This window comes from Chelonia mydas, chromosome 5 (assembly GCF_015237465.2).
Source record: "Chelonia mydas isolate rCheMyd1 chromosome 5, rCheMyd1.pri.v2, whole genome shotgun sequence".
Lineage (NCBI taxonomy): Eukaryota > Metazoa > Chordata > Testudines > Cheloniidae > Chelonia > Chelonia mydas.
Genome location: NC_051245.2, coordinates 117,725,578 through 117,749,740, shown reverse-complemented (window position 1 = coordinate 117,749,740; position 24,163 = coordinate 117,725,578). Strand labels below are relative to the sequence as shown.

At 40.4% G+C, this 24,163-nt stretch overlaps 1 protein-coding gene across 1 annotated transcript in view; it reads left to right on the top strand.

The window, feature by feature from the left end:
* SHOC1 (shortage in chiasmata 1) overlaps positions 1-24,163 on the top strand; it is a 145,998-nt gene that overhangs the window by 104,490 nt on the left and 17,345 nt on the right. Inside the window, exons 16-27 of the mRNA XM_043547362.1 lie at positions 1,246-1,353; positions 3,775-3,962; positions 6,873-6,945; positions 8,832-8,898; positions 9,749-9,933; positions 13,144-13,249; positions 16,119-16,230; positions 17,305-17,426; positions 18,996-19,089; positions 20,263-20,394; positions 21,747-21,896; positions 23,107-23,605. Coding sequence (XP_043403297.1) covers positions 1,246-1,353; positions 3,775-3,962; positions 6,873-6,945; positions 8,832-8,898; positions 9,749-9,933; positions 13,144-13,249; positions 16,119-16,230; positions 17,305-17,426; positions 18,996-19,089; positions 20,263-20,394; positions 21,747-21,896; positions 23,107-23,605 — 1,836 coding nt within the window. The remainder of the gene's footprint in view (positions 1-1,245; positions 1,354-3,774; positions 3,963-6,872; positions 6,946-8,831; positions 8,899-9,748; positions 9,934-13,143; positions 13,250-16,118; positions 16,231-17,304; positions 17,427-18,995; positions 19,090-20,262; positions 20,395-21,746; positions 21,897-23,106; positions 23,606-24,163) is intronic.

Genomic DNA, 24,163 nt, shown 5'->3' with positions numbered 1-24,163 from the left:
TCCAAAGTATCTGAATGAAGGAAGACTTCATTACCAGGACATTCAAAGGTCTCTGCAAATTTACATAGAGCGGCTCGCAGAGGTCAATGGATCACAGAGACTATTTATTTTGAACCAAGGGCCAAATTAGAAAACAACCAGACTCCAAATCTACCGCCTGAAAGTGGACTAAGGTACTAAGCAGGAAAACTTACTTTATTAAAGGGAAGATGCTATCAGAAACATTTAAGGCACACTTAGTACAATTGTTATGGACAGAAAATGAGGAATCTGTTTTTAATAGAGATTTGTAAGGCAGACAGACACCTGGGCACCAGCTTACACCTTTGCCAAGCATTATAGGATAGATGTACAGGCTTCCATAGAGGCAGTCTTTGACAGGAGAGTGTGGTAAGTGACTGTCAAATCCTCATCCCTCCTGTAGCTTTATGTGAGCTGCTTTGGGAGGTTTCAAGTATCCGGCATAGTACAGAAGACTAAAGAGGACATTTTTCCTCTCTGTTAATTTTCTTCCTTTAAAGTATTATATACTAGCCCAGATAATCTCCAGTGAAAAACAATGTCTTTTTTATGGTTCAAGGCAAGGGTAGTCAATAGGTGGACCACAGGCCAAATCCAGACCACCAGATGCTTTTGAACAAACCCTGAAATCTTTTTGTTTACTTATTATCATTATTTTTTTTCTGGAGTCTGGAGCTTGACTATACCTTGACCAAGAAATTTGGACCTTGACAAAAAAATAATTGAGTACCCCTGGTTCAAAGTTTAATGCAAAGTTTCTTGGGAAATTCAAGTTCATGTTATCACTGTATTAAAGTTATTTACTGATTATCAGAGGATGGAGTCAATTTGATTTCTTGGGAACTGCTTTGAAATAGTCAGTTGTAGAAAGATTGTTAGACCTTTCTATATAGAGGCATGATGTCATCAGAAGATTTAGTAATCTGTCTCCATCTGCTGTATGAGAGGATACATAACCCAAGTAACTTAGACTAGTATAGAAGAGCTCAAAGAAAGAAAAGGTAGGCAAAATTTCTGCTTTCCTTCATGTACAGTCAGTGTTTGCCTTGCTGAGATCCACAGCAATGACATGTTTATATTTATATATATATTTCATTGTGGGAGACTAATGTTCTGAGATGCCAGGACCCTTTATATGAATTCATGTATCCAGTATAGCTTCAGATGTTTCTATGCAAACCATATATATATATATATATATAAAACTTTTTTTCCTTTGTATAGGTAAAAATAGTGAGAAAGAGATAATGTTGTTCAAACATGCTGCTCTGGTGCATCTGTTGGTAACAGTTCGAGACCTCCTATTAATGTGTAGCTTGGACACAGCATTAGGTTAGTTTTAACAATAAAAATGTTTTCTCTCTTTATTGTCATTGCAACATGGAATGCAGTATCCAAAAGGCCACTGAATGACAATTAATATGCCATGAAATTCTACAATCCCTCTGTCATATTTTGTCATTTTTGATTGTGTGGTGTAACTAAACACTTATCACGCCTTAACTTACAGCTTCTTGGGAGTTCCCCCCTGTCTGCCTGCCTATTTCTACATACTCATTTAGGATTGCCAACCCTCCTGGATTGGATGGGAGTCTACCAAAATTGGCCTCAATTTCCTGGTGACTATTAAAAGCAATCGGGGAAATTTTAATAGGTCAAAAGTCCAGTCGGCGATGCAGCAGGGCTAGGGCAGGCTCCCTACTTCCCTGGCTCCGTGTGGCTCCTGGAAGCGGCTGGCATGTCCAGCTCCTAGGCACAGGAGCGGCCAGGGGTCTCCGCGCACTGCCCCTGTGCCCTGCTCCGAGCGCCGACTCCACAGCACCCATTGGCTGGGTACCGCAGCCAATGGGAGCTGCAGGGGCAGTGCCTGCAGGCAGGGGCAGCACGCAGAGCCATGTAGCTGCCCCTGAGCCTAGGAGCCAGACATGCCAGCCACTTCCAGGAGCTTCCCGAGGTAAGTGCCACCTGGCCGGAGCCAGCACCCCTCACTGCCTCCCACACCCCAGCCCTGAGCCCCCTCCTGCACCCAAATTCTCTCCCTGAGCTCGCACCCCTCACCCCCTCCTGCATCCCAACCCCCTGCCCCAGCCCTGAGCCGCCTCCTGCACTTCAAACCCCTTGGCCTCAGCCTGGATCCCCTTCCTGCACCCCAAACCCCTCATTCCCAGCCCAACCCAAGAGCCTGCACCCCAGCCAGAGCCCTCACCCCCTCCCACACTGCAACCCCCTGCCCCAGCCTGGTGAAAGTGAGTGAGGGTGGGGGAGAGCGAGCAACAGAGGGAGGGGGCATGGAGTAAGTGGGGGCGGGGCCTCGGAGAAGGGACAGGGCAAGGGTGTTCAGGTTTGTGCAATTAGAAAGTTTGGCCAATAAACTTTCATGGGAGTTGCACCCACTTACATCATGTCTGGATTTTGCTCAGTCTCCCTGAACACTGAATTTTGCATGTGAATCTTCAAGTTAGCTGGCAAATATATAAAAAGGATATATAGGCAGACAACTCCCTGCTGACATTCTGAGACTTTGTGCATTGTTTATTATGCTGTGCATTTGGAATAATTTATACCTAAGAAATTAGTTTCCCATCTACTCCTTTGACTCTAAGATACGAAGAGTGGGGCAGGTTCAAGCACAAATGTGGAATATTATTTAATACATTTGGACCTGTGTAAAGCTATACCAAAGACTAAAGGCTGAACTATAGCCCTTAACCTCAGAGATTATTCCATTTTTTAGTAATATGCAGATAAGGATCAGGACATAACAGTTCATCTGCTCCTAATTTCACCCCTGAAGTCATAATCCCATTTGTCACACATTCATTTCCACATCTACCTATTGTAATTTCACACACAGGTTTATCAGAATTTAGAGCATCTATGATCTCTATTATGAAAAATTTACACTCTACAAAGTTATGACTTCATGTAGAGCACAACAACAGGATCAGATTAACTCTTAAAAAAGCGATTATGTCTTCATTGAAATGCCTCTAGTAATAAATGATGGGGAAGAGGAATGCAGAAAATAGAATATGTAAACAGAACTATCTCTACCCATAATGTTTTTCTAAGAGTTCTATGAGGCGTCAGCATATTTGAAGGTGAACTGCAAAAGAAATTTGAAAATCGAGCCAAGCACAGAAATACTATATGTCCCCACCAGTCAGGCTGTGGTATCATTCAGCACATAAATAAGTGGAAACTAGTCATATATACATACATATTTTATTTATAACTCTCAATTTCTTGGCCTGCTTTAGGTTCACTGTTGATCCACAGTATGCATCACACAGGGATGTTACAGATAGCAGAAATATTTGAAATAATATGAGCCAACTAGTAGGGACTCAGATATGTCACATTTATCTTGTAAGCGCACTTTTCAAAAAATAATTAAAAGATTAAACTTCGGAAAATGTGTCATATAAGAAAAAGCCTGATTTAGCTGGTAGCTTCTCGGCTGGCTAAGTGTAACAGCTCAATTTTCTGGTATCTCAGGTTCCAGTATGCTACTTACGATATTAGATTTATTTACATGACAGCTGGTTCCAAAGTCTGGTTAGTGGGGGCATTCTGCACATATTTCTGTCTTTGGCTAAATTTTCAGCTTTCCTTTGTGAGTTGCCTTCACATGTAGCTAAAATGTGTGTGCAGATCAAATAGAAATCTTTACCATTTTCTTTCTCTTTTTGCCAATGCAGTTTTTGGAATGTCAAATTTAAGTAATTGTTCCTTGCTTTGGTTTTTAAACAGGATATTTGTCCAAGGCAAAGGATATCTATACAAGCATCTTAGGTTCCTGTTTGGATAATATTTGGAGGCAGCTGGAGATTGTACAGTATAGCAGGCAGAAAAAGAATGAAATCAGTCCCAAAATAACAGAGCTTCAGTGTCAGATGTTAAAGTGGGTGCAGAGTAATACAGATGAACAGAATCATAAGGTTAACAATTTAAGCAAGTTCTTTAAACAATCAAAACTACTTTAGAGCAATAATTATAAAACTACCTTACTTAAACAAGAGTTGGCTTACGACAGGAAATTTTGTATTTGACTCTCCACTTGAGAATACTTATGAGTAAAGGATGGTGTGAAGCTGCACCACCTCAGGAATAGCCCTGGGATTCTCTGCTGGCTCCCCACTTGCTCCAAGGGTGAAGTAATCTACACAAGCTTGTTACTAGGCACAGATTTCTCCTATGCCAACGCAGCTGGGCTGGCAGGTACCTTTGAGGTGTGGTGGGCAGAGCCAAGGTGCTACTCACTCTGCACATCTACCTGTGTACAGATACATCAATTAAATATGGACATACAGTTGTATTGAAACAGCAGTCATCCAATTGTATTGAAACAGCAGTTGCACAAATAGGAAACAAGGACCCCATATGAACCCAAATGGTTTTGCTCTTGAATTAAGCACACATTGTTCCTTTGCTATGTTGCATCATTTGTTGAAAATTACAATATGACTTTATTTCAGAGTAGCAGCTGTGTTAGTCTGTATCCACAAAAAGAAAAGGAGTACTTGTGGCACCTCAGAGACTAACAAATTTATTTGAGCATAAGCTTTCGTGAGCTACAGCTCACTTCATCGGATGCTGAGCTGTAGCTCACGAAAGCTTATCCTCAAATAAATTTGTTAGTCTCTAAGGTGCCACAAGTACGCCTTTTCTTTTTAATATGACTTTAGCCACTAAAGTCCCAATCCCAGTCTCTGGCTAAAGAACACACAAGGGTGTGGGTTGAAGTACAACTTTGATTTTAATCTGCCATTGCATTTCTCTGCTCCTTGGTCACCTGTGCAGAAGGCCAATTGCCCGACATAAGTGAGAGCAGCCTTCAGGCTACTCTAATTTACACCAGTTACAAATGGCCATAAAACAGCTGGGGATCACTGTGGGATAGGTTTGTGGGGAGTAAACAGAGGAATTGGACATAAATATCCAAAATGTATTCTTCCTGGCAGTATGGATATTTTTGGTGATATCATTCCTGTGTTTAAATCCCCCACAAAAAACAGAAGCAAAAATCAGGTTTATCACCCGATCATTTTATTTACATAATGCATAAGCAGCATAATACATAATAAAAGTAGGAAGGCAAAAAAGATAGTGAAAAAATATTTTAGAATATTTTGAGTGGAATTTAAACTTGTAAAGACTCTAGTTCACTTACATTCAGAGGCCGTTTTTAGAGTGACCCAGAACAGACAGAAGTATTCCTGTATTAATAAGATGTATAAGTTCTATTGCATAAGCTATTTGCTGTTGTATCGTATTAGCATTCGCTAATATGATGTGAAGTATGATAATCTGGTTATACTTTTATATCATATTAGTGAATTGCTATTGATGCAAGATATAATGGAAAATTTCCTTTATAAGCAAAAAGTTACAAATAGAATATGATGGACCTCATAGAAAAAAATCTTATGAACTCTACCATTCTTATTCCATCATCATTTGCATCCATGATTACACAGGAACAGCAGTATATTAGTACAACATGTAGGTCAGCAATTGATGTAGTAATGAGCGAGACAACATTGGAAAACTAGGAAGAAAAGAGATGAAAATTTTTAAAAATGTGAGCCCAGAGTTAGGCCCCTTGACTTTAATTGGAACTATTGGGTGCTCAGCTTTTCAGAATTAGGCCATTTATTTAGTCCTCTAAATACAAATTTAAGTAACCTGCAACAACAGTATTGAACATCTAGATGCTCCCATTACAGTCAGTGGAAGATGTGCGGGGTTTGGAAACCAGGCCACTATTTTAAGCACCTGACTTTAAACATCCATTTTTAAAAATTTTATCCAAAGGGACAAATATTCAGAAACTATTTCTGCTATGACAGCATTTAGCACAATGATAACATTTACACATGCAGCTACCTCATTGGACCCATAAATCATGAAGTTGGACTTGTAGATATTACCACTTGCTCCCACATTTAATTTTGGGTGCAGAATTGGGCCCACAAAAATGGAGGCAGTTGACGATCTCTTAAACATCAGGTCCATAAAGTGTACCCAGACAGTGCCGGTAAAATGGCATTAATCTACTAGGATAATCCTGTGTAGAGCTGACTGTATAGTGTTTCCACTGGTTGTGTACTTGTCAAGTTTTTTTAGCTTATTCCTGAAAATTATACTGAGCATATTGATCGTATAGCACATGGTTCACTTTGTTTCATTTGGGTTGGGAGACAAGGTTGAATATCTCCTCCCATGGGAGAATCTTTTAAAAATACCTGCCCTTTGCTGCAATCTGATCCATTTGAAAGTAAAAGACTTTGGTCATCAACAGTGTTTAATGATCCTCACACATAAGTTATTTAGTGAGCTCCGTTATGGAAATCTTTCCAAACAGCTCTTCAGTTTGGAGGTGCTATAATTTTAACAAGGAGCTCTCAGGAGTCCCTAAAAGCCCATTCAGCACATTGTTATAGCACAAGCAAAACTCCAAATACCTTCAGTGTGAGTTTTACCTGTGAATGGAGTATGGGATTGGCTTGAAAAATCTCCTCCCCATGATGGTCTATCTGGTGCTGCAGTAGGAATTCAGTTCCGTGACAGCAATTTAAATACTGCCTTTAAATAGTTTATTTTCTTTTTGTGTGTTAATACTCAGGTGTGAGATTTTTTTTCTAGAATATCTTTATTCCTGACACTGCATCTCCTTTCATAGTAACACTCTTCTAATATCTTTTAGTAGTAAGCACACAATTATCCTTTAGGAAACAGATTCAGCAGACAGCAAAAAATTAATACTGTCTTTCATGTATTGTTCCAGGAAAAGTTGTGTAGACAGAAAAAAATTAAAATGTTAATATCTTTTACTTGTCTTACATCAGGTACTAATCATAACAAGAATGGACTCTGATCATGAAAAAGCTGCCATCACTAAAACCCTTAGTACAGTAGAAGGTAAATGCTGCTCTTTTGTGCAAATCTTTAGAAGATGAGAAAGGTAACATGAAGGCTGTGCTCCACTCCGCTTGCTTATATCTTTGTGTGTATCTGTCACAGATCCCACTCAAGTTCTCCCTCATGGTCACTCACTAGATTGCTGTGAAAGGACCTAGCTGTTAGGTCCCTGGATCTTTTAAGCCTCCCAGAGCCTGAATGGAGTCCAGCCACTACCCCAATCTTTGGGGTCCCTAGGCTTATTTCAGAGCACAGACCCTTTATCTACCATCTTCTCCTGAGACGTGGAACCCAGCCGCCTAATCCCCAAGCTCACTGCTGAGTTCAGCTGAAACGCACCCTCTTCCAGAATCCCACCCGAAGGTGTAGCTTTCTGGTTTACCTTTGAACTCTCTCAGGAGGCCTGGGGTAAGTATGAAGCATATTACACACAGAGACACTTTGCCCAGAGTCTCATACAATATTGTTTACTAGCTCACCCATCCCTTGGGCGACCAGGTGGGCTCAGAAATCAGGTAGGCGCTCCTGCCTCATGCAGGCCCTTACATGTTGGACTGCTTCTCCTCTTGAGCTGGAAAATAATGGCTAAAAACCCAGACAGCTCAGTGCCTCCCTTTTTACAACTTTTAGCCCCTTTATCAGGTGACCTCTACCTTGCCAACTTCAACAGGTGATCACAAACTTGTTCCAGGTAAATGCATTGCTCAGGGAACCTCTCCCCTGCTAAACCAGTTCATCTGGTTGGAAGCCAGTCTCTTCTTAGAGCTATTCCATTTTGATGCTATTCCTATTCCATGTAACATCAATTCTCCTTTGCTAATCTTTTGCCCCCAACCTTAGAATTTCAGCCCAATATGGAAGCAAACAGACAATGGAGAAAGCAAAAGGCTGCACCTTCAAACTGGAGTTTGCCACTTGGTAAAGATACCTACCGAAATGCAGTTTTCATAGTAACACTTCATACCATCAGCCAGAATTCATAAGTTTGTACACACAGATTCCCAAATTATCACAGCATCTCATCTCATACTGCCCCTTTTTCTGCACTTCTGTATAAAGTCCCCTTTTTGCTCCCATTGTCTCCTGCCATTCCTGTCTCCAGGCTTTCATTCCTGATACTTTTTATGATCGGAACAGCCTATCAAGCACACCCCTCTCTTCCTTCAAATCCTCCTTAAATCCCTGATTTTCACTCGGTTGATTGCCTCACCAACAACATATTTGTGCCACCTTGTGTTGAATTATTCTTTTGTGTTTTGTATTAAGATTAGATTGCTTACTCTTTAGAACCAGGGACCCTGTGTCTAAAGTGTTTTATAAATGATGGGTGTATTTGCAACACTATAAATAATGAAAATAAGCATTTGATCTTTTATATCTATTTATTAAATGGCTTAGAAACATCGATCAATCTGATTGTCTCATCGACCTTCTGAGGACATTTATATTATACAAAATACATATTGTTCTTCATCCTCTGCGACCTGTTAGCTACATCTCTTTCTGACATATTTTCTGTCATATATAAAATTTTAAAATGCCAGGGGAAAAAAACCCCACTGTTTTCCCATTTTAAGTTAATTAGAAACATTATTTAGCTAAGCAACATGACTGCTTTTGACTTATCAACAGGAGTCCATAATTTACCCCATCCTGGGCCTAAATATACAAGGCTTTCAGTATGGGCAGGGTCACAACTTGTCTTCCTAGTGAAACGCGAGATTATTGATGACTACCTCAGGTACAGCACTGTCATCGAGGCTGCACCCCTGAGGTTATAATTTCCTGATTCAGCCCATGTTTGCTGTTTATCACTATATGTCAATTTACACCTGCAGAAGATCTGGTCCAGTCTCTTTAATTGATGTTTAATTCTTTTTAAACAGGTTTAAAAGCCATGGTTTTGAATCCTGAGAAAAGGGGAGTTTTGTTAGAGCACAATGTTGTAAGCAGGTGAGTATAATTCATAATTTTTGTGGCCCAAATCTTACAATCCTTAATCAAAATTAACTTCAGAGAAACTCCTGTTAATTTCAAAGTGAGTTTTGCTGAAGGCTTGGGTAAGTATTTCATGATTTGGGCCTATGTGTTTCATTCTGTAAGGTGATGAACATTCTGGCCCAATCCAAATCAGCTGTTAAGTAGTAACTTTAAGTATGAGTAGTCCTACTGAAATCACTGATATGAAGAATCCCCAGGGAAAAAAAGAGATATAGATGGGCACTGTAATAATACTGATGATGCAACATGAAAAGCTAATTTACAAGACCCCCTACCCCTTTCCAGTTGAGGTTGTAGAAACTCTCCTAACTTGTTTCAGAGTAACAGCCATGTTAGTCTGTATTCGCAAAAAGAAAAGGAGTACTTGTGGCACCTTAGAGACTAACCAATTTATTTGAGCATAAGCTTTCGTGAGCTACAGCTCACTTCATCGGATGCATACTGTGTTTCCACAGTATGCATCCGATGAAGTGAGCTGTAGCTCACGAAAGCTTATGCTCAAATAAATTGGTTAGTCTCTAAGGTGCCACAAGTACTCCTTTTCTTTCTCCTAACTTGTTAGCTCATGCCTGAAATGAAAGGTGATAGCAGATAATATGAAGACCTAATGCAGATAACTGGAGTTAGTGAAGTATTTAATAAAAATAATTAAAATTTTCTAATACAGAAAGGATAAACTCAGTTTTTAAATTATCCTTTAAACAACTGACACTGTCTATTCAAGTTTACACATTTACAAGTTTTTATTTCGTACTGGGAGTAATCAGGCTGAAAGATAATTTTCTGGATATTTCTCTTTCAGTCTGAGTAGATGTTCCTGTGTTATTGTACATAATCAGCACATTGGAGCTGACTTTCCTTGGACACTTTTCTCATTAGTGGTGGAGTATGATTATACAGAGAACTCCTGCTGGAATGAGCTGTGCAAAAATTTGAATATTACTTACGTAACTTTTAAAACCACTCTTCCAGAAACACTTGTAGTGGGTAAGTAAATGCCTCCTAGAATTCAAATGAAAGGTTGGTCTTGCACCTGAAAAAGGGATTTGTATTCTCTAAAATGTTTACAAGTATGTGCCCATAAAAGAGAGAGAGAATAATAATAATAATAATGGCTAAAGCTAAGCATATTGAGCTAGATCGTCTCTTGAATTATGTACATAACAGGAGTAAGATAGGAAGAAGTTTTGGATTTGAGCCCAATCCTGGCAAAGATAAGGAGTGAATCGCATTGAGCTCCTGAGAGAACCTCTTTGAATATCTGGTAGTTCAGCATTGATAGAGGCTGTATCCAGTGTTCTTCATGCAGTGGGAGCCTTGCTTCAATTCTGGGGGAATACAAGACAAAACTAGGAAGGGCCTTCTAGAATCTGAAACTACTCGCACAAGAAGAAAATTAAACAGAAATATTTTTAATGAAGATATATATAGTCTACATTTTCAAAAACATATAGAATCATAGAATATCAGGGTTGGAAGGGACCTCAGGAGGTCATCTAGTCCAACCCCCTGCTCAAAGCAGTACCAATCCCCAATCAAATCATCCCAGCCAGGGCTTTGTCAAGCCTGACCTTAAAAACTTCCAAGGAAGGAGATTCTACCACCTCCCTAGGTAACGCATTCCAGTGTTTCACCACCCTCCTAGTGAAAAAGTTTTTCCTAATATCCAACCTAAACCTCCCCCACTGCAACTTGAGACCATTACTCCTTGTCCTGTCCTCTTCTACCACTGAGAATAGTCTAGAACCATCCTCTCTGGAACCACCTCTCAGGTAGTTGAAAGCAGCTATCAAATCCCCCCTCATTCTTCTCTTCCGCAGACTAAACAATCCCAGTTCCCTCAGCCTCTCCTCATAAGTCATGTGTTCCAGACCCCTAATCATTTTTGTTGCCCTTCGCTGGACTCTCTCCAATTGATCCACATCCTTCTTGTAGTGTGGGGCCCAAAACTGGACACAGTACTCCAGATGAGGCCTCACCAATGTCGAATAGAGGGGAACGATCACGTCCCTCGATCTGCTCGCTATGCCCCTACTTATACATCCCAAAATGCCATTGGCCTTCTTGGCAACAAGGGCACACTGCTGACTCATATCCAGCTTCTTGTCCACTGTCACCCCTAGGTCCTTTTCCGCAGAACTGCTGCCTAGCCATTCGGTCCCTAGTCTGTAGCTGTGCATTGGGTTCTTCCGTCCTAAGTGCAGGACCCTGCATTTATCCTTATTGAACCTCATCAGGTTTCTTTTGGCCCAATCCTCCAATTTGTCTAGGTCCCTCTGTATCCTATCCCTGCCCTCCAGCGTATCTACCACTCCTCCCAGTTTAGTATCATCTGCAAATTTGCTGAGACCTCACCATCCCACACCATCCTCCAGATCATTTATGAAGATATTGAACAAAACCGGCCCCAGGACCGACCCCTGGGGCACTCCACTTGACACCGGCTGCCAACTAGACATGGAGCCATTGATCACTATCCGTTGAGCCCGACAATCTAACCAACTTTCTACCCACCTTATAGTGCATTCATCCAGCCCATACTTCTTTAACTTGCTGACAAGAATACTGTGGGAGACCATGTCAAAAGCTTTGCTAAAGTCAAGAAACAATATATCCACTGCTTTCCCTTCATCCACAGAATCAGTAATCTCATCAAAGAAGGCGATTAGATTAGTCAGGCATGACCTTCCCTTGGTGAATCCATGCTGACTGTTCCTGATCACTTTCCTCTCGTGTAAGTGCTTCAGGATTGATTCCTTGAGGACCTGCTCCATGATTTTTCCGGGGACTGAGGTGAGGCTGACTGGCCTGTAGTTCCCAGGATCCTCCTTCTTCCCTTTTTTAAAGATTGGCACTACATTAGCCTTTTTCCAGTCATCCGGGACTTCCCGTGTTCACCACGAGTTTTCAAAGATAATGGCCAATGGCTCTGCAATCACATCCGCCAATTCCTTTAGCACTCTCGGATGCAACTTGTCCGGCCCCATGGACTTGTGCACATCCAGCTTTTCTAAATAGTCCCTAACCACCTCTTTCTCCACAGAGAGCTGGCCATCTACCCCCCATGTTGCGATGCCCAGCGCAGCAGTCTGGGAGCTGTCCTTGTTAGTGAAGACAGAGGCAAAAAAAGCATTGAGCACATTAGCTTTTTCCACATCCTCTGTCACTAGGTTGCCTCCCTCATTCAGTAAAGGGCCCACACTTTCCTTGGCTTTCTTCTTGTTGCGAACATACCTGAAGAAACCCTTCTTGTTACTCTTGACATCTCTTGCTAGCTGCAGCTCCAGGTGCGATTTGGCCCTCCTGATTTCATTCCTACATTCCCGAGCAATATTTTTATACTCTTCCCTGGTCATATGTCCAACCTTCCACTTCTTGTAAGATTCTTTTTTATGTTTAAGATCCGCTAGGATTTCACCATTAAGCCAAGCTGGTCGCCTGCCATATTTACTATTCTTTCGACTCATCGGGATGGTTTGTCCCTGTAACCTCAACAGGGATTCCTTGAAATACAGCCAGCTCTCCTGGACTCCTTTCCCCTTCATGTTAGTCCCCCAGGGGACCCTACCCATCCGCTCCCTGAGGGAGTCGAAGTCTGCTTTCCTGAAGTCCAGGGTCCGTATCCTGCTGCTTACCTTTCTTCCCTGTGTCAGGATCCTGAACTCAACCAACTCATGGTCACTGCCTCCCAGATTCCCATCCACTTTTGCTTCCCCCACTAATTCTTCCCTGTTTGTGAGCAGCAGGTCAAGAAAGGCTCCCCCCCTAGTTGGCTCGTCTAGCACTTGCACCAGGAAATTGTCCCCTACGCTTTCCAAAAACTTCCAGGATTGTCTATGCACCACTGTATTGCTCTCCCAGCAAATATCAGGAAAATTAAAGTCACCCATGAGAACCAGGGCGTGCAATCTAGTAGCTTCTGCGAGTTGCCGGAAGAAAGCCTCATCCACCTCATCCCCCTGGTCCGGTGGTCTATAGCAGACTCTCACCACTACATCACTCTTGTTGCTCACACTTCTAAACTTAATCCAGAGACACTCAGGTTTTTCTGCAGTTTCGTACCGGAGCTCTGAGCAGTCATACTGCTCCCTTACATACAGTGCTATATCCATTTGAATACCTAAAACTATCACCTCTTATATTCCCTGTTTTGTGAAGCTGTTACATTATTTATCTTTAAATCTGAAAATGTTTCAGGTGAAAATTTTGGCTGCTTCCTTCTGGAGGTGCAAATTCCGTATGTGTTTCTGACATCTGAAGGACTTCTTAACGCACCGGAAATCCTTCAGCTTCTAGAATCTAAGTAAGTGAAATTGACCTGATTACTGATGCATCCATCTGTCAATTTAATTAGGGGCCTCATTTGCTATGGGACAACGTGGGCAGTTGCCCTTCCACCAGTCTGGTGTTTGCCTCCTGATTTTTCATAGGTCTGTATGCTCCCCTTTGGCCCTCCCCACTGACTTTTCAGGGTACAATATAATCACATATAATGTTCTATATGCTGACACAACTTTTCTTCCCCTAGAATTTTTCTGAAATGAGGCCCCTGAATTTAATCAATTCTATTTATTTTAGGTATTTCCAATGCACTTATCATCTCGTTGATTGATGTGGCTATCTCTCCACTGAGCAATTACAGTGTTAGCATTATAGTGAAGACGACAAGACAAATTTGACAATCACATTCATGGCTCATTGAAGTCAGTGGTGTTACATGGGTGTGAATCAGAGCAGAATGTGGCCTACTGATATTGATATAAGAGATGTTAATAGTGAAATAGCACTTTTATTCCAAATTCTTATTTCAGTCCCACAACGTTCTCCGAAAATCACCTTTGAGCTGAAATATGTTATGCTTGGGTGCTGCCTAGGACTAATATTTTTTTAAAAAGTTTTTATAAAAGTATTTTGCTTGCCTTTTTTGTTGTTGTTGTTGTTAATTGCCATGACTGCCTTAAATATTAGACGACAAAAATGTTCCATTTTTCTGATGCTACCAATTTTTCTAATGCTATTTTAAAAGTTAGCAAAGTCAAAAACTGTTTTGGATGTTCAAACTTTGTATTCTCGCCCTGTGGCATGCAAAGAGTTTAGTCTCCTGAGGGCTGTTATAATTTGGTCTAATTCTGGTTGTTGTCTTGGTGGGTGATTAGTGGGGGGGTGTTTAGTGGCCTGTGATATACAGGAGGTCAGACTGTATCATCTGGTGGTCCCTTCTACTTTAAATTAAAAAAAGAATTAGATAAATTCATGGAGGATTGGTCCGTCAATTGCTATTAGCCAGGATGAGCAGGGATGGTGTCCCTAGCCTCTGTTTGCCAGAAGCTGGGAATGAGCGACAGGGAATGGATCACTTGATGATTACCTGCTCTTTTCATTCCCTTTGGGGCACCTGGCATTGGCCACTGTCAGAAGACAGGATACTGGGCTAGATGGACCTTTGGTCTGACCCAGTATAGCCATTCTTATGTTCCTAAACTCTGTGACTCAACTTGGTATTTACATAATCTTGAATGAGTACTAGCGCCTTCAATTTCTTTAAATACCTTTATAACAATAACAAAATTCTGAAGGTTTGAAAATAGTGCACTGCACAGGTGTGTTGTTATTCTCCTTAACAGAAACAGTATCCATTTTAAAAAGAAAAGGAGTACTTGTGGCACCTTGGAGACTAACAAATTTATTAGAGCATAAGCTGTCGTGAGATACACTGCACGCATCCAATGAAGTGAGCTGTAGCTCACGAAAGCTTATGCTCTAATAAATTTGTTAAGTCTCTAAGGTGCCACAAGTACTCCTTTTCTTTTTGTGGATAACACTAACACGGCTGTTACTCTGAAACCTGTCAGTATCCATTTTGTTTTCCCCAACAATCTAAAAGTTCACAGAGTAAACAAGCACTTTTCATTATGGAAAAAAATTGTGAAGTGTGTTTCTGTGAAGTGTTTAATTACAATTTGCCCTTTTAAGCCTAGTGCTAGTGGTGGCATCTTGCTGAAAAGCATTGCCGGGTTTGATACTAACTGTGAGGCACAATGAAGAAGAATGACAAAACAGTTTCTAGCTTGTTCTTAATAACAATGTAACAGTCCAAAACCAACATTTTTAATTTCAGTATTTAAAAATTTAATAATTTACTTAATGAGTTCTTCTTAGCACTGAGCTCTGCCCACCCATCTCCAGGATCCCAACAGACTGACTGTGGGCAGAGTAGCCAGAGACCCAGTCAGTGCTTTTTACCTAAATTTTCCTGGAATTGGGGAACCATTGAATGGATCAGCAAAGAATTCTGGAATTTCACAGCAGGTCACCAGTCACACTGCCTCTGAGTGTATAGATAATATCTGGACACATTCGTTTTTTCCACTGGATATCAGAAAAGGTGCAAGTTTCTTGTGTGACTTAATGCTGGCAGGGTCAGTTTTAGCTCCCTTGTGTTTGCTGAGGATGATGCCCCATAGAGTGGCTCCCCCTCTAATCAACTGACTCTCTCAGAGCCCTGAGCAGGTGGTGTTCATTCAAAGGGTCTTTCACTAACACAAGGAGTGTGGATGCTATTTTGGTTCACTTCCCTCACTCTGGCAATTTGAGGGCCACTAGAGGGGAATTTCACTCCTTTCAGTCTCTCTGTGCTGCACAGTGGTAGAGAGGAGGCATATGGCCCTAAATGAGGAAGGAATGGCTAATAATCAGGGTAGCAGGTTGCTAAAATCTTTTTTAGTTGTCAGAGGCAATGTAATACAGCTATAGCTTCTCAACAAGAAGTTAAAAGGATTGACTTTGCTATACTGCAAATCTCAACATCAGAATGTTTTGCTGACTTATAAACATCAGTCTCTGCATTACATAATGTTGTTTCATGAAACTGCAACCTCCTGTGCAGACTGTGGCAGTACATCAAGGTAATATTAAATGAATGTGGAATTAAACCTAACAGAATAAATATTGAAATATTTAAGTCTCACTATATTGATTTTTGACCTTTGAATATATATGTCTTAATTGAAGTATAGTTGGGGGGTTCAGGAGATAGATCAAGAAATTAAAAATCCATATAATTGGAGTTGGAGAGTTAAATAAAAGGACTTCACAACAACATTCCTCTCCTTTTAGGAAGATTTCATCATTTCACTTAAATGAAATTTACTGACAGTTTGTGTATTCTGTAGGTACAATATTACTTTTGTTGAGAGAAGTTGCAGTGAATCATTACAGCTCTTTGGAGGTACAGATCGATACATCGTGATAACAATAGATGAACGCACTGCCATAATTATTGAGGTACAAAATTAGACCAACATGGTCAAATTCCGCACTCAGTTACCTCCCTTAATCTTTCCTTGTAAGCCAGTCTCTCCAGCCATCTAGCCATTTTTGTTGTTCCTCTTAACCCCCTCCTTGAGATGACAGTTTCAGATCCTAATAGCTTCTCATCCCAGAAGTTATTCCATAGTTGAATGAATCCAAAATTCTGTTTACATCATTGAGGTATTTACTGATTGATCTTGTATTACATCTTCTTTCTACACTTATGCTTGATAACAGAATACCTGCAAAGTTGACCTGCATTATCCCTGTCATCAGTTCTGTTCTAAAATCCCTGAAGTGATTTTGAGAATATTTATTATTAAAGACCCCACACTTGAAAAAGGGGTTGTATAATTGAAAATATGTAGTGAACAATTCAAGTTATACATGACTATATCCTCTCATTGATATGCATGTTAATTCCTTTCATGTAAACAAGGTATACATACTTATATAGAGAAGACTTTGCCCTGCACTACGGTCTGAACAACTGAACATGATCATATGTACTTTGTTATTAAAATTCCTTATGTCTGTTCATGTACTCAGTGTATGACTGAAACTCTACAGCTAGAAAAACTGATATTGCAAGATAAATTGAGTATAAAATCATATATTAATATTGAAAACAGAACACATCTACACCCTCCTACAGCGTAGTATTTAGCCACATTGTACTTTATAAATCCAATACATCCATAGTGTAATACGTATAGGTTGATTAAGGTAAAGATTAATAATAATAATTTGCACTTTTATAGTTCTCTGTAAGCCTAAGAACAAACCTGTGTGGTACATAAATATCCCCATTTTACAAAAGGGGAAACTGAGGCATGGTGAGGTCAATTGACTTGCCAAAATTCACACAGAATAAAAGTCCGAATAGAATCTAGGTTTCCTGGCTTCCAGTCCAGTGAGCTTTATCCACTTAATAAGGCTCCTTCTCAACTGTAAAGTTTACATTATAGCGATGCACATTTTAAATCTTACAGCAGCCTTGTAAATATATTCAATTTTTTTACCTTTTTTGTGCTAATTTTGCTGTAGACTTTGGAAGAACTGAATTATGAGAAATCCTCTGATAATATCATATTAAGACTGATGGCACTATCACTCCAATACAGTTGCTGTTGGATCATTTTGTATTCCAGAGAGAGACTGAATTCAGAGTAAGTTAAACATTCATTCTACTAGCATGGTATTATAAAGCAGAGTTGTCACTATGCGAAATGATTTACTAGAACTAAGTAACTTAACAAAATGTTAAAATTTAATTGCAAGTCATGCACTGCCTTTACAACAATATAAATAGCGACATATTCAACTTCCAGTGTGTTTCTAGTTTGCATTGGACTTTTCACTCAATTTCTGTGTTGCCATACTTTTATTTTGGGACCAGTAGACTGATTTACATGGCAATTAATTTCTTGGTACCCTAAAGGGTCAAAACAGGGTATTTTGAGTTTTTAAATTATTTTTGGTCATGTTCAAGAGATAAACCATTCAGTTTTAAAAAGAAATTTACTTTTCTAAGCAGTTAATACTTAGATCAGACATCCTTTGATATTAAAAAAGGGAAAATCAACATATCTGGAGACAATACTGGCTTGACAACAGTAACCACTGGAACCGCGCATTGTAATGCACTACAATAAACTAATGTCCTACAAGTACATGTCCGTTAATCATGGCATCAGCATTATATCCTGCCTGGCAGCTATGCATGTATTTTCCAAATCTGTCAGTCATTTCCAGTGACCCTTCTGCTTTTGCTCCAGAAGCTCTGCCTCATTCATAAGTAGTTCCTGAATCTCTGATTCTGCTGTCTCATGTAACCACCCATTTTCTTCCCATAAGCCTTCTCCTGTAAGCTAGTGGTAAGCAGTACATCCTCCCTGCACTGGCTACCTTCTCTTTGGGCTCTTTCCCTTATTAACTGGGTTCCCTTCCAGTGTTGTTGCCTCATAGCACTGACTGTGCACTGAAGACTGACATCATTTTTCTCCCTCACAATGCAGCCTCTCCTGTTGAGTGATTCAGCTGCATTCCGGTTGCTCCTTGCAGAGCTATTTATTAATTAATGTTCACAGAGCTGTAGTTAATATTCAGAATTCTGGCTGGCAAATTACACAGTCCCAGAAGAATTTGTCTGTCATTTTGAAAATATTATATTCAGCTATCAAATATCTGTAATGTGTAGTGCAGGGGCAGATGCAACCTCCTGCATCCAATGAAGTGAGCTGTAGCTCACGAAAGCTTATGCTCAAATAAATTGGTTAGTCTCTAAGGTACCACAAGTACTCCTTTTCTTTTTGCGAATAACTCTAGTGTAATTGCAGTATGAAACAAAACAAAAAATAAATACAAAGGAGAGCATGATCTATTATTTATGTATTATTTCAACAATACTGGTAAGAACAAAATTAGGAAGCATAATATTGGATAATAATCCAATAAATACCCACAGCCTGGTGCAGAGGTGAGAACCCCAGAGGTAGGGGTGATGGCCTGGCAAGCAAGCCTGCCCCTCACTCACCCCACAGCAACAACCCAGTCCTGTAGGTCTGGGCCTGGGCCTGGTGCCCCACTCCAGGTGTTATGACATGGCACACAGGGTCACAGTGCTACTCAGGTTCGGCACCCTTAGTTTCATGATTTCTGTAGGTGCAATTGAACCTAAGCTAAAGCTGCCCCTTGTATAGTGTATTTATAGTGAGTATAATGCAACTCTGTTTCAGGTACAGCCTCACAGGAAAGACTCTGCATCATCTATCCTTAATTTATGCTGCTTTGGTTCCATTTTCACAGAAATCAGAAGACTTTGAAGTGAAGGTAATTTCTTTAGTAAAGATGTCTATAAGTCTACTTTTACCTTCAGTATCATAAAACCACCTCTATGCCATTACCAAAATATTTGATAAAGCATGTACTCAAAATGAAACTTATGAAATATTTTAAATTTAAATACCTGATTAAAATGAGATGTAGGAGCGTGATCACTGCTATTGGATGAGGCTCGGATTGACTTCAATGGACATTGAATAAGGCTCATACTAAGAATCAGAAATAGCTGTGTTTTACCACTAGCGGTCATAATACTCAGAAAACATAATTTTATCAATCCATTATTGTGTATATGAACCCAGCTGTATTATCTTAGTTTTTGTAGTGTGGTGTGGCTTACATTTTGACTCACAAGTCAAAGTTAATGTCACTGTTTGTAAAAAGATACTAAAGAAGGTGATTTACAAGATTCTTCAGAGACAAATCTATTGTTTTAAAAGAGAAAAAAAAGCTTTCTCTACTGGTGTCATTACACCAGCAAACTTTATAATTGGGGCAGAGGGATGTACTAAGTGTACTCAGAAGAAATTTTATCCATTAAAAATAGTAGTAGAAATTAGTAGTAGAAATTTAAAAAAGAGGGGAAAGTTTTTGTGATTCATCAGGTTGGTATGTGTGACTAGCTGATATAAATGCATAAAATAAATTGCAAAGATAAGGTGATTTACTGTCACATATACATTAAAATCTGCTGCAAAGTTATCCTAGTCAAATTAGCTACAGGGAAATGACATATCTGAAAGTCTGTCCTTGTACAATTCAATGTGTATGTTCAGTAATTCACTAGAAAATTACTTAGGCATTCAAAATGCTAAATATCCTGAATTCCTGGAACTTATTACAACTTTACTATAACATATCAAATTTAGGCTCACAAGAATTACCTTTTTTGAAAGGGAATATTGTTATAGCTACATACTTGATCATATCTAAAAGGTGTTGTAGTGAAATTAATTTTACCTACATAGAGTTTGAGTAATCCAGAGCCAGTGTGTAGGGCTGAAGATGGAGGCTACAGCCCTTCATATCACTTGCATGGAGCAATTTTAATGACTATGGGCCTTTGGTTTCAGGACCATCTTTAAGTTTTCTAGTTTCTTGCCTGCTGCAGACCAATGTATAAGTATAACCTTTGAGCTAAAGTATTTTAAATTATTTTAGGTAGCTCTTGTGCCAGGGGTTGAAGAGACAGCATTGTTAGTTCGTCAGATTTCTGACAACATTTTGATGTCTTCTAAAGCAAATCCTCATGAATGGTTGGACAAATCCTGGCTTTCTATCTTGCCATCTGAGGTTTGTTTGTCTTTGTGCTAAGTGTAGCAGTTCTTTTACTGTTTGTAAGCAATTTAAAATGCTAGGTTGTTTTCATTATTCCAGTTTTCTATTGTTTTGTTGTCAAATAAAACACAATGGGCCTGAATCATCCATACAGGCACAAGTAGATGCAATTTTCATTCCCCAGTGCTTTCAGGGGCAGCTGTGCTGGAAGAGGGATTCACCCTCAGTGTTAAGAGGCAGTAGAATATCCCAGGGAGCAAATCAATCTGAATATCTCGGCTGGAAAAGACTCATCCTGTTTATTGTGACACTGTAATCCTGTGCACCAAATTCTAAAAGTTAACTAAACTGGGCCAGATTACGGAACAATGGCTGAATCCTGCAGGGTTCTGAACACTTAGATTCCAAGCCAACATAGCAGTTAAGCACATGCTTAACTATAAGTATATATTTTATCCCATTAAAGTCAATGGGACTAGTCCCGTGCTTGCAGTATGGAGCCTAAGATAGTAAAAGTTTGTTTATTTACTCATCAGATAATTGATGAATACATATTTACATGCTGGATCAGCCTATCTGCATGGGGAAGTGAGATGACAAGATGGGAAAGGAGCTGAGCCCCTGCAGCCGAGGGAGGGGCTCCCCTATCAGGTGGCTCCCTGCCAGGTAGCCCAGTGTGTAGTGGGGGAGCATGATTGGCAGGGGAGCTGGGTGATAGTCCCCATTTGCTTTCCCTGCCGGGCAGAGCCACCTCCTGACTCCAGGCCTTCAGCGCGGCCCATCTACTTCTGCTTAGTTGGGGAGCAAGATGGGCAGGCAGCTGGATCCTGGCAGCCCAGACTCCCAACTGCTGCCGCCCATGAGTACTGGGCACCCCTCGCTTCCCCCTAAATTCCCAGAACTTTTTAAGCCAAATAAAACCTGAAAACGAAGGGCCTTATGTAGAGTACAACACACAGCTTGGGCAGTTTCCCTTGAACTTGGGGCGAAAAAAATCTATTCTAACCTGAGAGTAAACATGTGACTTTTTGGGTCCAAAGTAAGTAAATTTGGAGTGTGTGTTGAAAATCCAGATTAAATGGATCACTGTTGTCAACCTTAGGTATAGAGCTGTTACTTTCATCTTCCTATACACCTTTCTTACCATCCAGTTGTGCATAATTTGTTCCCCCACTAGAAAGATATTCTATTTATAGATGTTTAGGTGGTGTATTCAAGGCCTGCCTGCTCAGAATTGTGGTTCTGTGACAGATTCTATGTCCAGAGATTATATAAAGATGATATTCTCTTTGCCTTCTAACGACAGAGCAAGCTGAATGTCCCAAATGGATCATTTTGGAAGCTGACAGTGACTTTTTTCCCCCCAGGCAGAGAAGTGCTTGCTTACTTTTCCATGTATAAACCCTCTAGTAGCTCAGCTCCTGCTAAAGAAGGGGTCTTCACTGAAGTGGCTGTTGTTGGCAACTTTTGACCAACTTCAGGAACTCCTGCCTGAGGTTCCAGAAAAAGTTTTAAAGGTTGGACATAGTGAATTTATATATTTTACTAGCAGTCCAGCTGTCTGTTTAATAAATAAGGGTTTCTGAGGTTATATGTTTATATTTTCTAATATTTTAAAAACTAATCAGATAACCAAGTTATTATATTTTTTTCATTGCTTGCCAGCTGCATTAGTCCTTATTGCTTTAGAGTATTTTTTATTCATATCTGAATTGACATATATACTAATATTTAACCATTGAGTTGGGTCCCCTTTACATCAGTGTTGGAGGTTTCTAAAAGTGTTACTCAAGAGGGGCAGTGTATATCCCAGCCATCAACGTTTTCTCTGGAGTGTTCAGAACAAGGTGTCTTTTATTACCTAGAGCAGGGATGGGCAAACTATGGCCCGGGGGCCGCATCTGGCCCTCCAGAAGTTTTAATTCGGCCCTCTAGCTCCCGCTGCGGAGCGGAGTCCAGGGCTTGCCCTGCTCCAGCGCTCCCTCCGGGGAGAGGGGTCAGGGCCTTGCCCCACTCCATGCAGCTCCTGGAAGCAGCAGCATGTCTCCTCTCTGGCTCCTATGCGTAGGGGCAGCCAGGGGGCTCCGCTCGCTGCCCCCCTCCCAAGCACCGCCCCCACAGCTCCCATTGTGGGCCAATGGGAGCTGCAGGGGTGGCACCTGAGGACAAGGAGCGCACAGAGCTGCCTGGCTGCGCCTCCGTGTAGGCCTGCACCCCTGACACCCTCCCACGCCCCAACCCCCTGACCCAGCCCTGATCCCTCTCCCACCCTCTGAACCCCTTGGTCCCAGCCCAGAGTATCCTCCCGCACCCTAACCCCCAATTTTGTGAGCATTCATGGCCTGCCATACAATTTCCATACCCAGATGTGACCTTCGGGCCAAAAAGTTTGCCCACTCCTGACCTAGAGCCTATGTTTTCTTTAATGTTAATCTTAATTTTGGGGCTTTTTACAATGAAATGTTTCCTCACCTTTTTCCTTTTACACTTTCTTCTTTTCATCTGGTTCTCCCCTGTCCATTAAATCTTCTCACAGCATGAAATACTCCATGTTCCCGTTAGCGCAGAAAGGCCACCAGAGAAATTGTAACTTTTTCTTTTTGGCAGACAGATAAATATATCTATATCTTAAGATCTTGAAAACTAATTTAACTTTTTTTCATATTTGGATTGTATAGTGTTGAATTGTACCATAAACATTCCTTAAGTCTGTTCCTTTCATTTCAGCATTTTTGTGACATCACTTCTTTGTACAACCTAAATTCTTCCATTCCTCCAAAATCACCCAAGAAAACCATATCACCCCAAGAACAATGGAGCTGCTTCAACATGACCTTTCCTCAGGATTCATTTTCCAAGTCTTTGCTTTCCAATATTCAAGGAGATTATCAGTATTCAGAATTGCTTGACAACATACAGAACAGCCCAAGTCAGTCCTTAAATTATTACAAAAATGAGTTTTGTTCTCCTTTGAGATCAAGTGAGAGGCAAAGCATGTTAACATCTTTGCTGTCTTACTGTGGACAGGTCAGTTGCTTTGAGACAGACCATAATATAAGTGGTCAGCAGTACCTTCCTTTTCTGAAAAATGTGGGAACAGAGAGAGAAGCTAGTTCCTCACTCTTAAAACAGAGTGATTCAGATGTATTTTCTTTGGAATCAAGCCATGTGAATTATGAAGCCAGACTCTCACCACCAGAGACCACTAAGGAGGATTACGATTCAGGTAAGCTTTCTTTTCACTTTATGGAGTAAATTAGAATTTATGAATTTATTCCCTTCTTCTTTGAACTGAAATTTCACTGCAGCTAAAATAAGTACACTTGAAAGCATGCACATGGTTTAGTTGAAAGCAAACCAAAATGTACAACCTGGACGAGGATGTCAATTTTATGCTTAATTAGTTTTACATGATTTCCCCACACCTGAAAAAGTACAGTACAAGTATGCTAAAGAAAAAATGCCTGGATGAAAAACAGCTTAAATTCAGTGCACCTGAGTGACAATGAGATGCACAACAGTCTATTTTTAGACTATAACTGAGAGGGGAACTAGATACTGTAGCTCAGCTGAAAAGTATGGTAAACTCATGCAAATTGTAAGGATTTACACAAACAAGTTAACAAGAGATCTCCTGTATGTAGTTCTATAGAAATCTACTAATACAGAGGATTATGTAACTCAGGGGATTTGTAATGGTATAAAGACCTTTGCAGTTCTACGTTGCTAGTTGAGATTCACTCCCAGTGGGTTGTGATTAAAAAAAAATGTTGATCTGAAAGCT